The sequence below is a fragment of the Pelophylax lessonae genome, assembly GCF_965119305.1.
Source record: "Pelophylax lessonae genome assembly, chromosome: 8".
NCBI lineage: Eukaryota > Metazoa > Chordata > Amphibia > Anura > Ranidae > Pelophylax > Pelophylax lessonae.
In genome coordinates this window covers 195,533,937-195,550,965 of record NC_138775.1, presented here as the reverse complement: position 1 = coordinate 195,550,965, position 17,029 = coordinate 195,533,937, and the positions used below count along the sequence as shown (strand labels likewise).

At 43.7% G+C, this 17,029-nt stretch overlaps 1 protein-coding gene across 1 annotated transcript in view; it reads left to right on the top strand.

Annotated features, from left to right (window-relative positions):
• BTBD8 (BTB domain containing 8) overlaps positions 1-17,029 on the top strand; it is a 176,843-nt gene that overhangs the window by 699 nt on the left and 159,115 nt on the right. Inside the window, exon 2 of the mRNA XM_082265597.1 lies at positions 7,905-8,087. Within this exon, the coding sequence (XP_082121723.1) occupies positions 7,905-8,087 (183 nt within the window). The remainder of the gene's footprint in view (positions 1-7,904; positions 8,088-17,029) is intronic.

The window sequence follows — 17,029 nt, the reverse complement described above, 5'->3', positions numbered from 1 at the left end:
ATCTCTGAAAGCTGGCACCAAGGTGGTGTGTTGTGTTTTTTTTTTTTTTTTTTTTTTTTTTCTTTTTTGCACAATTTGGGCAGTAGAAAGGCTGACCCCAGAGAATAAAATTGTGGTAGTTCTAATTTATTTTTCACTGTAAGGTCTAGGAGATGCAAAATTTCAGTAAACAAATGCACCCAACCATCCCCAATTTTTGGTAAAATATAAAAGATGAGGTTGCGCCAAGTAAATAGATACCCAACATGTCAAACCTTAAATTTGTGTGCACTTGTGAAATGGCGGCAGGCTTCAGTACCTTTTTTTTCTTTAGGCTTCACTTTTTAAAAGCCCTCTAATAGGTCATCAGTTTGGCTTTACAGAGTGCTAGAAATATTGCTCCCATTTTGGCATGCACAGCGATATGTAACATATGTATCGCAATCTGCATTTTCATGCGTAGAGGAAATTTTATGTGCTTGGGTGTAATTTGTCCTTCTCCCTTTTTTTACAATTATTTATTTTAAATCACATAGGGGACTTTTTGTTTCCTTTGTGATTTAAAAAAAAAAAAAAACATTTCGTGACCTGTTTGCTTTTAAGGAGACTTCCAGGGTAAAAAACACCCTAGATGTCTCCCCTGAGCTTCACTGAATGTAATGCAGATCGCATTGCATTACATTCTTTCCCGGTTATGCTGGCCAGGGACACTGAGAGACTGACCCAGAAGTGACAAGGAGCATTGATTCACATGTCATATAAAAAAGCATTATTTCCAATGAAGGCTGTTCACATATATGCGGTGCGAATTTGATCTGGTTAAAAAAAGGGTCCTGTGCGAGTTTTGTGCAGTACGGTGCAAATTTCGGCTTCATAGACTTATATGGGACCAGATTGAATTCGCAGTCCAGTGTTCACCTCACTGCAAATACTTTTTTTGCCTAGATTTTATAGAAAATAAAATTGCAGATGTGACTACTCCCCTCCCAAAAATCGCTATGCAAATTCGCATTGTGTACCGCACCCAATTCGCACCACATCAGTGTGAACCGGGACTAAAGTGGGGCTGTCCTGTAAACAAAACAAATTCTGGTCCCTCATCCCCGCACATTTTAAAAGGCAGGATTCAGATGCATTGTGGAGCAGCCAGTGCACACAGCCTGTTTATCAGGCAAGAGGCTCTCCCATCAAATAACAGATGAATGTAAACCCTTACAGGTTTCTCTTATTTGACTTTATTAACCTACCTGGCGGTAGGATTGTTTTCGATTTTGGGTGCTGAAAGCGGTACAATTATTTTGCATGTAATCCTTAAAGACAAGCAGCTCCAACCAACTATTTACATATGATATTTTTTCACTGTGTAGTCTTCTTTATAACATCTCGGGTATGATAAAGTTTGAAACACAAAATCATAAATTATAATAAATGACTATAAAAAAGTTAAAGTGTGTGTGTGTGTATGTGTATGTATATATATATGTGTGTGTGTATTAGGGCTGGGCGATATGGCTGAAAACTGTATCACGATATCAGTGTTTCCTATCGGTCGATATCGATAATTATTGATATTTTTTATTAACCATTTAAAATAAGGACCCTAGGATGAGAATGCAGGGCGGCGGGCATGGTGCAGGAGAATGCAGGGTGACTGGCATGGTGCAGGAGAATGCAGGGTACTGGCATGGTGCAGGAGAATGCAGGGTGACTGGCATGGTGCAGGAGAATGCAGGGTACTGGCATGGTGCAGGAGAATGCAGGGCACTAGCATGGTGCAGGAGAATGCAGGGTACTGGCATGGTGCAGGAGAATGCAGGGTACTGGCATGGTGCAGGAGGATCCGGGGTTGTGGGCATACTACAGGAGATGCAGTGCTGTGGGCATGGTACAGGTAGACCATGCCCGCAGCACTGCATCCCTTGTAGTGTGCCCGCAGCCCGCAGTAAGTTTCACTTACCTGTTCCAAAGGCGCCTTCATTTTAAAAATGGCGCCGCCACGTCATTGCGCACGCGCCGCCACCGCTCGTGTAATTTCGGCTATTCCTGGCCTTTCCCGAGCGGCGGCGCGTGCGCGGTGACGTGGCGGCGCCATTTTTAAAGCTTAAACCCGTCGGAGCGGACTTTTCGTTTTATCGTACAAAGTCTTTTATTGCTATCGATCACGGGACTATCGCGATACATATCAGTATCGTTTTATCGCCCAGCCCTAGTGTGTGTATGTATGTGTGTGTGTGTGTGTGTGTATATATATATATATATTATAAACAGTAAAACTGCAGGCAAGGGCACTGGGGGGCAAACTAATGTTAATGTATTTTATTTAGTAATGTAATCGAATCCGATTACAATATATCAGTGTGTTTTACTTTTCAAATTTGCCGCCGGTTCCACCCCCCTGCGGCGTGACGCTCGCAGGAGACTGAAGCCGGGGAACAGAGCATCAGACTGAAGATCCGGCCGCCGTATGCTGCAGGAACACATCGCGGGATCCTGGGGACAAGGTAAGTAACCTCTTCCAGGATCCAGCGATGCTCCCTGGCGGTACTCCGAGTGTGGCTCGGAGTTACAGCTAATGGCACTGAAATTCCACCCCGAGCCACACTCGGGCATACCGCCAAGGAGGTTAAGTTAGGCCCCTTTCACACTTGTATACCCTGAAAGTCGCACGGCTTGTAGCAATGCCTGTGTAATCTTGAGGTCTATGGACCTAAAGTCGCATCAACCTAGTGCAGTGACTACTTTTGAAGTCACACAGATATGAAAGGTACTCATTGGAAATTATGGGGTATGACTTGTCATGCGACTTTGCAGTCCCAAATCACAGGACAAGTCGTGCAAGTGGGAAAGGGGCCTAAAACTAAAAAAGGGGAACCTTAACATTTTTCATATGTAAGCTTCAGCAGTGAATAATTTGATTCATTGCTCAAACCCAGTTGTTTATTGTTCCATTTAACCACTTGCCGCCTACTTACAGAACATTTACTGCAAGAGGGCAGCAACTGCAGGCACTGTGACATACTGGGGTGCCCCCTGGGGTATGCATTGGCACTATCCAGTGACTGCTGTGTTTGGTTGATACAGTAGATCAAGGCGCTCAGCACCCGGTCGTTAACAACCAGGATATTATGTGATTGCTAAGACCATTTACAGTGATTACGTGTAAATAAAACAGTCATGAACGGCCTCCATTCATGACTGTTTGCTTACTATTGTGATGCTGCGATTGGCTCACAGCTATCACAATCATAAGCAAGCCATTGTGAATGAAAGCCATTCATGACAGCTAAAACTATTGCTTATAACAGTGTACAGCCGTGGCCAAAAGTTTTGAGAATTTCACAAAATCTGCTGCCTCAGTTTTTATGATGGCAAGTTGCATATACTCCAGAATGTTATGAAGAGTGATCAGAAGTCCATCTTTGCCATTAAAAATGAACTTCACCCCATAAAAAAAAAAACACTTTCACAGTATTTGTGAAGAAGGCTTCAGGGCACCCAAGAAAGTCCAGCAAGCGCCAGGACAGTCTTCTACAGTTGATACAGCTCCAGGATCGGGGCACCACCAGTGCAGAGCTTGCTCAAGAATGGCAGCAGGCAGGTGTGAGTGCATCTGCATGTACAGTGAGGCAAAGACTTTTGGAGGATGGCCTGGTGTCAAGAAGGGCAGCAAAGAGGCCGCTTCACTCTAGGAAAAACAACAGGGACAGACTGATATTCTGCAAAAGGTACAGTGATTGGACTGCTGAGGACTGGGTAAAGTAATTTTCTCTGATGAATCCCCTTTCTGATTGTTTGGGGCACCCGGAAAAATCTTGTCCGGAGAACAGGTGAATGCTACCAACAGTCCTGGTAGTCCTGGCAGAGGTCTCAAAAAAAGGTCAACGCTACAAATATTGACTCTGCATAAACCTGATGTGATTGTCAATAAAAGCATTTGACACGTATGAAATGCTTGTGATTATACTTCAGTATACCATAGTAACATCTGAAATAAAGATCTAAAAACGCCTGAAGCAGCAGACTTGGTAAAAAATTGTTTGTGTCATTCTCCAAACTTATGGCCACAGCTATAAGAAAAGAAAAAAAAAATATCCGAAAAATTGTGACAGACAACTTCACAAAAACCTTGCCATGTCTAATGGGCCATACACACACTATAAGATTTTCTGAAGACTTTTTCCTTTAGATTTACCAAAACCATATAATATCAGGTCAAACCTAAACACTTTCAATTTGTATGCAATCTGGCAGGCCCTTGAACTACATAGAAAAGGTAAATCTGAAGGAAATCTAACCACAAAAGTTGGATAGTGTGTATCCAGCTTAACTGCTTGCCGACTGCGCACAGTATATTTACTGCGGCAGTCAGCCCCGGCCAGGCAGAGTGACGTAGATCTACGTCGCTAGCCTGTCACCGGGTTTTGAGCCAATAGCGGGCGAGCGCGCGCCCGCCTCGTTCACAGAGGAGTCCGGGCGTGTGACCGGCGGACCCGATGTCCGCCGGTCACACTACGATCGTCGGTAGAGCGGGAGAAAGGCGGGCAGCTTATGTAAACAAGCCGCCTGTCATTCTCCCCTGTGTAAAAATGGAGATCAGACGGTTCTACTATGTAGAACCGTTGATCTCTGTTTTTACAATAGGAGACATGTCCCATCACAGTTAGAAACACGCCCCTAGGACACACTTAACCCCTCCCTCTCCAATACAGTTAACCCCTTCCCTGCCAGTGTCATTTTTACAGTAACAGTGCATATGTATAGCACTGATTACTGCAGTAATGTCACTGGTACCCCCAAAAGTGTCAAAATGTCAGTCAAGGGTCCGATCTGTCCGCCGCAATGACGCAGTACCGCAAAATAAATCGCAGATTGCCGCCATTACTCGTTAAAAAAAAAATGACAAATCTTTCCCTTTGTTAGTAAACGCGATAACTTTTGCACAAACCAATCAAAATACGCTTTTTTTTTTCTACCAAACATATGTAGCATAAAACAAATTGGCCGAAAATGTTAAAAAATTTTGATTTTTAAATTTTTTTTTTGGGGGGGGGAATTTCATATAAAAAAAAGTGAAAAATATTATTTTTGCTAAATTTACGCTATTTTTTGTTTATAGCGCATGATCAAAAAATCGCACAGGTGATCAAACACCACCAAAAGAAAGCTCTGTTTGTGGGGAAAAAAAGGACCTGAAATTCGTTTAGGTACAGCGGCCCACGACCGCGCAATTGTCCGTTAAAGTCACGCAGTAAAAAATCGCAAAAAACCCCCTGGTCAGGAAGGGGGTAAAATCTTCCGGGGCTTAAGTGGTTAAGGCTGTCTACTTTTCAAAAAGTGGTCATTTGTGGGTGGGGGGTATTTGTGCTGTTCTGGCATTTTGGAGTCTTAAGAAATGATAGGCAGCCAGCACATTAGGATTGACAGTTTTCAAATATATACAGCGGGTAAAATAAGTATTGAACACATCGCCATTTTTCTAGGTAAATATATTTCTAAAGGTGCTATTGACATGACATTTTCACCACATGTCGGGAATAACCCATGCAATCCACACATACAAAGAAACCAAAACAAGGGAGTTCAAAAATTAGGTTATGTGTAATAAAATTAATGACACAGGGAAAAATTATTGAACACACTAAGGGCTCTTTCACACGGCCGCTCCGTGTGAAAGCTCCGCTGCGGGACTTTTTTTTTTTTTTTTCACAGAGCGGATGACATTTGTGTCATCCGCTCCGTGTGTCCGCATATCATCCCATCCGTTTGCGGATGATATGCAAACATAATGTAAGTCTATGGGGATTGCGGATGTCAGCGGATGACACCGCTGACATCCGATTTTCCTTCCAATAGGGTTCTGTTCCGTTCCAAAAAACGGAACAGAACTGAAAGGAAGAAAATCGGATGTCAGAGGATGGTATTCCGCTGACATCCGCAATGCCGTAAACTTACATTAGGTCCGCAAATCATCCGCAAAAAAATTAGGATGATTTGTGGACACACGGATCGGCCGTGTGAAAGAGCCCTAACTGAAATTTTAATACTTCGTATAAAATCCTGTGTTGGAAATGACAGCTTTAAGACACCTCCTCTATGGAGAAACTAGACGCAGGTGTGATTTCTTCCACACAAACGGTCTTCAAATCTTGAGGATTCAGTGGGCTTCTTCTAGAAACTCTGATCTTTAGTTCTTTCCATTTTTCTATTGAATTCAAGTCAGGTGATTGGCTAGACTGTTCTAGCAGCTTTATTTTCTTTCGTTGAAACCATTTGAGAGTTTCCTTGGCTTTGTGTTTTGGGATCATTGTCTTTCTGAAATGTCCACCCTTGTTTCATCTTCATTATCCTGGTAGATGGCAGCAGATTTTTATGAAGAATATCTTGGTACATTTTTCCTTTCATCCTGACATGAAATTTGCCAGTACTGTATGCTGAAAAACTGCCCCACACCATGATGGTTCCACCTCCAAACTTCACTGTTGGTATGGTGTTTTTGGGGTGATGTGCAGGACCATTTGACCTCCAAACATGGTGTGTGCATTATGGCATCCAAAGTTTTCAATTTTGGTCTCATCTGACCAGACTATATTCTCCCAGTATTTCACAGGCTTGTCTAAATGTTGTGCAGCAAATGTTACAAGCTTCAAAATGCTCTTTCTTCATCAATGGAGTCGTGCTTGGTGAGCGTGCTTACAGGCCATGACGCTTGAGTGCATTACTTACTGTACCCGCTAAGTCCAGGTATTTCTGAAGCTCTCCACAAGTTGTCCCTGGCTCCTGGACCACTCTTCTGATAATTATTTCACTCCTCTGTCAGAAATCCTACGAGGGGCGTCTGGTCATGGCCAGTTTATGGTAAAATTATGTTTTTTTACGCTTCTGGATTATAGCCCCAACAGTGCTTGAACATTCAGAAGTTTAGAAATTCTTCTGTAACCAATGCCATCAGTATATTTTGCAACAATAAGGTTGCGAAGGTCTTGAGTGCTCTTCGCTTTAACCCATCATGAGATGTATCTTGTGTGACACCTTGCTAATGAGATCCTTTTTTTTATAGGCTATCAGTTGAGACTGAACAGTTGATTTTAATTTGCACTGACAAGGGGCAGGATTGCTTTCTAATTGCCGATAACTTCAGCTGGTGTCTTGGCTTTCCATGGAGTTTTGCACCTCCCTTTCTTCATGTGTTTCATACTTTTTTTTTTTTTTTTTTTTCCTGTATCATTCCATTTTCTTACACATAACTTTTTTATGTAAATTTCTGAACTTCTATGTTTTGTTTTTTTATTGTATGTATGGATTGTTACTGATATGTGGTTAAAAATTCATGGGTTCATGTCAATGGCACTTTTTAGAAATCTAGATTTACCTAGAAAAATGGTGACGTGTTCAATACTTCTTTTACCCGTTGTATATACCATAGTTTGTATATTCTATAATTTTTACACAGACTTAAAGAGGTTGTAAATAGGAAGGCCTTTTTTCATCTTAATGCAGTCTATGCATTAAGATAAAAAGCCTTCTGTGTGCAGCAGCCTCTCTAATACTTCCCTCAGCCCCCTTCTATCCAGGGATGTCCACGAGTACCTCATCTCTTTCTGTCTCTAAAATTTTTAGATGGGGTCAGTGTCATTTGTTACATTGTGTTAATCTGTGTGACAGTCTTTTTGGATTTGGCAAACACCTCCCTCTCCTCATTTTGGTAACATGGGAGATGTTTTGTAGTTAGTGGTAAACTGTGTGGGGCCGATAAAAACAATGCTTTAGAATTCAGTAGAACATGGGGAGTTACAAACTTCAGAATTAACTTTTTTTTTTTTTTGCATTTTATTGAACCGCTAAATCAAAATGCTTTCAATAGTAGGAGACCCTAAGAAAACGTTATTATTTTAATGTTTATGTACACTTTAACTTTATTTCTGCAGACTTCTAAATGAAGAAATCCACCCAGATCTCACTCTGTATGTTGGACAAACAACATTTAAAGTACACAAGGCTGTTCTCTGGGCAAGAACTCCAAGATTCTATAGGTTCATTATACAAAAGGCCACAGAAGACACTGTTGCTGTTCAGCATGTGGAACCAACTGAAATAAAGGGCTTTTTAAAGTAAGTAGCATGGTGTGAGATTGTTGAATTACTCTGTAAAAAGTATATACAGTATTAGGGCTGAACGATAGTCGATGTGATATCCAACTATCGTTCTGTTGGCTTGGGCGATATTAATATCGCCGAAGACACGATATTTAGCATTAGGCAGGGAGAAGTCGGGACTCGGGGGGGGGGGGGGGTAGGGCTCACAGTGCTGGCAGCCATTTTGCTTTGGACTGTGATCGGAACTCCGCCCCTCCAGCCCGATGCAATCCAGCCCTCCCAGCTCTGCCTCTAGTCTCCAGCCGACCATTACTCCGCCCTGCTCTGCCCATTGTCTCTCCTGGCTGCATCGGGAGCGTGCACGGGGGCGGGATCAGGCTGTAATGTTTTGTAAATGGATTCAATGGAGAGACAATGGGCAGAGCAGGGCGGAGTAATGGTCGGCTGGAGACTAGAGGCAGAGCTGGGAGGGCTGGATTGCATCGGGCTGGAGGGGCGGAGTTCCGATCACAGCCGAAAGCAAGGGAAAATTTGTTTCTTTGGGGAAACCGATATCAACACAACAGATGTCATGTCGGGCTGTGTTCTTCTACCTCCTACCACCACTGTGAGTCCCGACTCTGCCTAATCCACACTGTCAGTGTCTTCTGCATTCCACCCAGAGAAATAACGCGATATATATAGTTGAAAACCAAATATCGCAATGTACTTTTTTTTCCCAATATCGTGCAGCCCTATACAGTATAGTTGATGCATATTGTTTATGCAAGATATAGTAAAAACTTCAGGGAAACAGTTGACACAAGCTGTACCACTAACTAAAGGAAATGCATTTGTCCATCCAGTTTTGGGATATACACAGCCTTGCCAGACAACAAAGCGAAGTTGATGGCGTGACTTTTCTCATCTGCAGTTTCTGCACTCCAGCCTGAGCTGGGGCTCCTGCCATTTTACTCCTTGTCACCACCTGTACATACAAAGTACCTGAGTCATCATCCAGTGCTGGTCTTCTTCCAGATTGAATAATGGTGGCCTTTGATTCCACAGTTCTGCCATTGTCAGTCTGTGATCCAATGGTGCTTCAATGGCAGCCTGAGCTCACAATGTAATATTACCTGGACAAACTCTTAAACTTCATACCGTTCGTGTGGGTTTATTAAACAAGACTGACCCCCCCACGCTGAGGTACTTTATTATAGAGGGTTTGTCACATGACTGTATTAAAGACTCCTGGAATTAAGGATGTGTCCTGCAAATTTTTATTTTAAACCACTTGATGATCAAGCCTTTTCTGGCACTTTTTGTTTACAAGTTTAAATCCGTATTTTTTTGCTAGGAAACTACTTATACCCCCTAAATATTTTATATAATATAAAGGTGCATGTCATACAATTAGAATATCTTCAAAAAGTTAATTTATTTCAGTAATTCAATTCAAAAAGTGAAACTTATATTTTATATAGATGCATTACACATAGAGTGAAATACTAGTGTAAACCCAAATTTCATTATCTCGGAAAGTTAGGATATTACATAAAAAAAAAAAAAAAAAAAATGAATTGGCTTTAATACAGAATGTTGGTTTACTGAAAAGTACTGTATGTCCATGTACAGGCATACCCCGCTTTTAAGTACACAATGGGACCAGAGCATGTATGTAAAACGAAAATGTACTTAAAGTGAAGCAATACCTTTTTTCATTTTCTAGGCAAGCTGGCTGGCCACAAATAGGATATGTTGTAGTCCTGAGTCCCCTCACATCGCTCCCTAAGTTTGGTATCCCTGTCACTCATGGTTTGGGAGTAGTGCCATGTCAAGCTGACCACGATTTCCCATAGATGCCAATGTTAAAAACTGGGAGTAATGCCATGCCAAGCTGACCAGGCTGTGTCCGTACTCGCGAGTGTACGTAAAGTGAGTGTACTTAAAATGGGGTATGCCTGTACAATTTAGTATGCACTCAATACTTTTTACTTGAATTACTGCAGCAATGCAGTATGGCATGGAGGCGATCAGCCTGTGGCACTGTTGAGGTGTTATTGAAGCCCAGGTTGCTATAATACAGCTTTCAGCTCATCTGTATTGTTTTGTCTGGTGTCTCCCTTCTTCTAGTCTAGACAATAACCCACCGATTCTCTATTGGGTTTAGGACAGGTTAGTTTGCTGGCCAATCAAGCACAGTGATACCATGATCATTAAACCAGGTATTGGTACTTTTGGCAGTGTGGACAGGTGCCAAGTCCTGCTGGAAAATGAAACCCGCATCTCCTTAAAGATACCCTATAGCAGGAAATTCTAGAGCACTTCATGCTTCTCTCTGCTGACCAGCTTTATGAAGATGCTGGCTTCATTTTCCGGCAGGATTTGGAGCCTGCTCACACTACCTAAAGTACCAACAGCTGGTTTTAAGGATCATAGTATAACTGTGCTTGATTGGCCAGCAAACTCACCTGACCTAAACCCCATAGAGAATCTGTGGGGTATTGTCAAGAGGAAGATGAGACACCAGACCCAACAATGCAGATGAGCTGAAAGCCGCTATCAAAGAAACCTGGGCTTCCAGAACGCCTCAGCAGTACCATGTTGCATCGATGCAGTAGTTCATCAAACGGAGCCCCAACCAAGTTTCGAGTGCATATTATACTGTACATGGACATACTTTTTAGTAAGCCAACATTTCTGAATTAAAAAATCCTTTTTTTTTTTTTTTTTTTTTTATTGGTCTTATGTAATATTCTGATTTTCTGACATACATAAAGCGGAGTTCTGGCCTCAAAATCCACTTTGGGCCATCCGCTTGCTCGGTGTCACCTAAAAAACAAATGGATAGTCCCGATTAATTTTTTTTTTTGCTTTAATTACTTACCTTGATATTGAAGAAAATATACTTACCTTTCTTCCACTTCCTCCCTCTGCGGCCGCGGCCCGCGCCGTCACTTCCTGCTTGCATCGTCATCACTCCCAGGAATCAATGCGCCTGCATCGGCCCCGCTCGTCAATTCCGGTGCAGGCGCGTCATTCCCTGCTAAACAGCTTCTGGGCATGCCCAGAAGCTGTGCAGAGATGATGTGACTGCCCCAGAAGTGACGAGCGGGGCTGGTGCAGGGCATTGTGGAACCAAAGAGGACACTGAAGAGGACACGCTGGCTTCAGGTGCCCACACCTGAGATGGCAGCACTGGAGAAGAAATTTTCAAGGTAAGTATTTCTTCTAAAAGGTAAGTGCGACCTGGGACAGTTCAGAGGCTATCCATTGTGGAATGCACTAGCCCTGACTGTCCCGGGGGTATTTTTATCTAAAATTCACCCCCGAGGCCGGAACTCCGCTTTGTTTTTGAGTTTTCATTACTGTAAGCCACAATCATGAAAATTGAAAGCAATGCTTGAAATAGATCACTCCGTGTGTAATGCATCAATATAAAATATGAGTTTCATAACTTTTTGAATTTAAAATTAAAATTAACTTTAATGAAGTGTGTGTATGTGTGTGTATGTGTGTGTATGTATGTATGTATGTATGTATATATATATATATATATATATATATATATATAATATATATATATTGTGTGTGTGTGTGTGTGTGTATATGTCACGTTATTTGCGCAGAAGTTTTTCAATGACACTTTTTTTTTTTTGGGGAAAAAAATAATAAATTTTAATGACAAAAATAAAACTTTAATGTTTACCCCAGTTTTTTTTTTTTTTTGTATAGTATGAAAGATGTTAACCCCGAGTAAATGGATACAGGCGGTACCCGGGTTACAAACATCTGACTTACAACCAACTCCTACTTCCAAACGGAGAGAGACAACAGGAAGTGAGGAGAAATATAGCCCTAGGAAGAAAAATTAACTCCTGTAAGAGTTCTCATGGGAAAAAGGTGTCTCCACTGAAGCTTTATCACCAATCCTTCTCTCCACAACAACCCAACGTTTTCAAAATACAGCTGTCATAGGGACAGAAAGTGAGGTGAAATCTTCTGAACGGGGGTACAGACAGCAAAACAAGTGGAACAGGGGTGTTAATCCTTGCTTATGCTATCCAAAAAACGTAAAAAATATTCTTTTGGCTGGCGCTAAACCTAAAAAATATACCTGTTCCCGACTTACAAACAAATTTGACTTAAGAACAAACCTACAGTCCCTATCTTGTTTGTAACTCGGGGACCGCCTGTACCTAACAACATTTCATGCTTTAAAATTGCGCAAGCTCTTGAAATGCTGACAAACTACGGTACTTAAAGAATCACTGTAGGTGACGCTTTAAATGACGCCTTTTACAGGTTATTAGTTTAGATGTAGAGGAGGTCTAGTACTCTCACTCCAACGTTCGCAGCGATACCTCACATGTGTAGTGCGAACACTGTTTACATATGTGCGTGACTTGCATATGCCTTCGCTTGTGCGCACTAATTGGTCATAAAATTTCTGCACAATTTGGTCCTAAAATGTGATCTGATCATCATCTAAGTCACAGCAATAGACAATCGCAGTCTGCTTAAACTAATAACACACAAAGAATGAAATGTTGCCATGTTTTTATTGAACACACCATGTAAACATTCACAGTGCAGGTGGAAAAAGTATGTGAACCCTTGGATTTAATAACTGGTTGAACCTCCTTTTGGCAGCAATAACTTCAACCAAACGTTTCCTGTAGTTTCTTCCTGTAATTCTTGACCCTTTCTCTTTACAGAACTGTTTCAGTTCAGCAATATTCTTGGGTTGTCTGGTGTGAATCGCTTTCTTGAGGTCATGCCACAGCATCTCAATCGAGTTGAGGTCAGGACTTTGACTGGGCCACTTCAGAAGACGTATTTTCTGTCTGTTTAAGCCATTCTGTTGTTGATTTACTTCTATGCTTTGGGTCATTGTCCTGTTGCAATACCCATCTTGTGTTGAGCTCCAGCTGGTAGACAGATGGCCTTAAGTTCTCCTGCAAAATGAATTGATAAACTTGTTAATTCATTTTTCCTTCGATAAAAGCAATCCGTCCAGGCCCTGACGCAGCAAAGCAGCCCCAAACCATGATGCTCCCACCACCATACTTCACAGTTGGGATGAGGTTTTGATGTTGGTGTGCTGTGCCTCTTTCTCTGTCGCTCATTGACAGACGTAGTCCTCGTTGATTCAACACACTCGGGTTATGCTGCCCTCTACAGGAGTAGGACTAGACAGGAAAAAAAACGTTCTGGCCACACCCTAGGGGCAGTCCCAGAGGGTATATCCTCTCACTTCCTGCTCTAGCAAATCAGTTTTTTTCTGTCTAGTTAGGAGTAAGGACCTAGATACCTTGCTGGGATCTTCGGTCCTGGCAGGATTTTTTTTTTCTTAGAAAAAATTTTTAGACCGCTTTTTTCTCCAGTGTTCCTGTGAGATCTTCAAGCAAGAAAGCTGAACTGGGCGACGGGCTGGATGTTGAGATCCAGTGGTCACCCCAGTTCAGCCTACGAGCGCGTGCAGGCCATAGCTCCGCGCTGGGTCGGCCGCGACATAGTCCCACTGGACGGGGACTGACCCTGCGAGTTAAACGTCTCGCTGAAACGCCAAAGACCATGAGTCACGGCGTCCGGATTGGTCAACAGCCCTCCCACCTCGGTGGAGAGGGGTACTGTCAGGAGTTGGCGCCTGCCTGGTTCCGGTATGGTGAGTAGTATGTTCCCCCTTTCCCCCTGACGGGTCTTGTGGTGAACGCGGGCCCCTCTCTGTAATGGTAAGGATGGGTCTTCCCTCTATCCTGTAACATGTCACAGATCCCCCTGTTTGAGTGTGATTTTTGTGAACAAGAAGCCAGGAGGCTTGGTTTGGGAGCTGACAATCTAACTGCAAAGATGTTAAAATGATTGAAGTCAGGGGCAGTACTAGAACTTTACTGTGATAGTGTAAGGTATCCTACCTGTCAGAAGCCACAGGGCGATGTCTATACATGTATACTGCATTCCAGATCATTCCTCCAGCTAGCAGATGCCTCCCGACGGCCACGGACCGCATACATTCCGCCAGGGTCCGGTACCGCCGACCATGCTGACCACCATGAGGGTGAAGGGTTGTGAGGCCGAGATCCTTCTGCGGACATGCCGCTATTCTGTGCAGGCCGCCGCCATTGTCTGGTAGTTCGCACGAGGCCGCCATTTTGGCGTAGCCTCGTGTCTCCAGCATGGGGGCGGCCATGTTTGAGGTGACTCAAACACCTCCTGGAGATAGGGGAGGCGCCGGAAGGCGTGCAGAGGGGCGGAGCCCCCTCTTTTCTTCCCGGGAAGCCAGCCAAAAGACTTCCTGTCTGTTCTAGACAATGCTGAAACAAGTTGCTTTTTGAAACTCTGAGCAGTAAGTGGTGAGCTTTGGGCTCTCTCTCTCTCAGACGTGTGCTGTGGTTAAAATGCTGGGTCAGCGTAAGTACTACAGGGAGCGGTAGTTACCGTTCCCTGAACAGATCATTTTCTTTACCTTTTCCAAAGGTTAGCATCCGTTCCCCACAAGAATCGGATCCGGTTGATCGGACAGACCAAGGAGCCTCTAGCCGGGTGACTTCGGTCTCTAATGTTTAACCAGGAGAAATCACCACTCGTGATAGGAATCGGGTGTCTAAATAATGTGTGGAAACAGAGAACAATCAGACTTTGTCGGATTGCCAGGGCCAGATAGCTCTAGGGCAGCCTGGTTCGGATCCAGTCAGGCAATATCAGGGTGATGACGTAAGTCATTCGCCAAGGATTTCACCATCTGTGCCTTCTTCACAGCATCCCGAAGGCGCGGAGATTGGTAACGCGCGCCCACGATGCTCCAGTGGACGCAGCAGACGCGCTGAACGGCCTGTAAAGGCAGTTTCAGCTATTAAAGGGATTCCCTCATCTCAGATTGCTGCTGAGATTTCTCCGCAGGATGGAGATGGAGGGAACTCCAGTTGTCCTGGAAATTCTAGGCTAGCCTCGTCAAGCCGGTCCGGCCGACTTGGACATGCTAGTCGCGAACGTTCCTTGGGAACTTCTTCTCAGGGAGTGTCTGCGGTCTCAAGGACCGATCTTCCATTGTGCTTTACAATCGCTGGGTTTAATGGCCTGGCCATTGAGACCCAGGTACTGAAGGACAGAGGGTTGTCAGCTTCAGTTATTCCTACGCTAATTAAAGCAGGGAAAGCGACTTCCAGCAAGGTCTATTATCGCACATGGAAGACGTATATCGCGTGGTGCGAATCTTTAGAAATTCCTCCACGTACCTATTCGGTGACCCGAATATTGGCCTTTCTGCGAAAGGGGGTTGAGCAGAAACTAGCCTTGAGCACCATCAAGGGTCAGGTTTCAGCATTAGCAATCTTCTTTCAGAAGCCTTTGGCTATTAAGTCCTTGGTGCGGAATTTCATCCAGGGGATGCGGCACCTGGCTCCACCAGTCCGCGCGCCCTTATCGCCCTGGGATTTTAATTTGGTTGTCGGTTCTGAAGAAACCTCCTTTTTGAAAGCATCAGGGAGATTCCCTTGTTTACTTTATTCCAGAAGGTGGCCTTCTTGGTGGCTATTACTTCTGCACGCAGGGTGTCAGAACTGGCTGCATTGTCAGACCAGTCCCCATATTTAGTGATTCAGAGGGATAAGGTAGTTCTTCATCCTAAGCCATTCTTTCTTCCAAAGGTGGTTTCAGGCTTCATCTGAATGAAGATATTGTACTACCTTCCTTGTGTCCTCAGCCCAATCATCATCATCAGGAACATGCGTTGCATTCCTTGGATGTGGTTCGGGCAATCAGGGTATACCTGAAGGCTACGGAATCATTCCGTAAGACGGATTCACTTTTTGTGATCACGGATGGCCCCAGAAAGGGGTTGCCTGCATCTGCCGCGACTATCTCCAAATGGATTAGACAGATGGTGGTACAGGCTTATTCTAGTAAGGGTCGGAATCCTCCGTTCCCTGTTAGGGCGCACTTCACTCGAGCGCTCAGTACTCCTGGGCTTTCCGCCATCAGGCATCAGTGGTCCAGGTATGTAAGGCGGCCACCTGGTCGTCGGTACATACCTTTACAAAATTTTATAAGATTTATGTGATGGCATCGGTGGATGCCTCATTTGGCCGCAAGGTTTGCAGGCCGCAAATTGAGGAGACCGGTGGTCTACCTCGAGGGTTGTTTTCTGTTGGAATTTCCTGTTGAATCTCATCTTTAATTGATGAGCATTGGAAACTTCTAGTTGGCACCGGTTGGGCCTTCTAGATTGGATTTGTTTTCCATTTTCCCACCCCTCATTTGTGGTACTGCTTTGGGACGTCCCCAGTGTGTTGAATCAACGAGGACTACGTCTGTCAATGAGAGACAGAGAAAAATGGATTTTTGTAAGATCTTACCGTAAAATCCTTTTCTCTTAAGCGCATTGACAGACGTAGTACCCGCCCCTCTGTTTTTGAGTTGGGTTGGGTTAAATTCTCTAAACACTGCTTTGTGACATAACTGATTTGCTAGAGCAGGAAGTGAGAGGATATACCCTCTGGGACTGCTCCTAGGGTGTGGCCAGAACGTTTTCTTTCCTGTCTAGTCCTACTCCTGTAGAGGGCAGCATAACCCGAGTGTGTTGAATCAGCGAGGACTACGTCTGTCAATGAGCTTAAGAGAAAAGGATTTTACGGTAAGATCTTACAAAAATCCATTTTTTTCGCCACACATAGGGTTGTGTGTTTCTTCCAAACAACTCAACTTTGGTTTCATCTGTCCAAAAAATATTTTGCCAGTACTGCTGTGGAACATCCAGGTGCTCTTGTGCAAACTGTAAACGTGCAGCAATGTTTTGTTTGGACAGCAGTGGCTTCCTCTGTGGTATCCTCCCATGAAATCCATTCTTGTTTAGTGTTTTACGTATTGTAGATTCGCTAACAGGGATGTTAGCATTTGCCAGCGACTTTTGTAAGTCTTTAGCTGACACTCTAGGGTTCTTCTTCACCTCATTGAGCAGTCTGCGCTGTGCTCTTGTA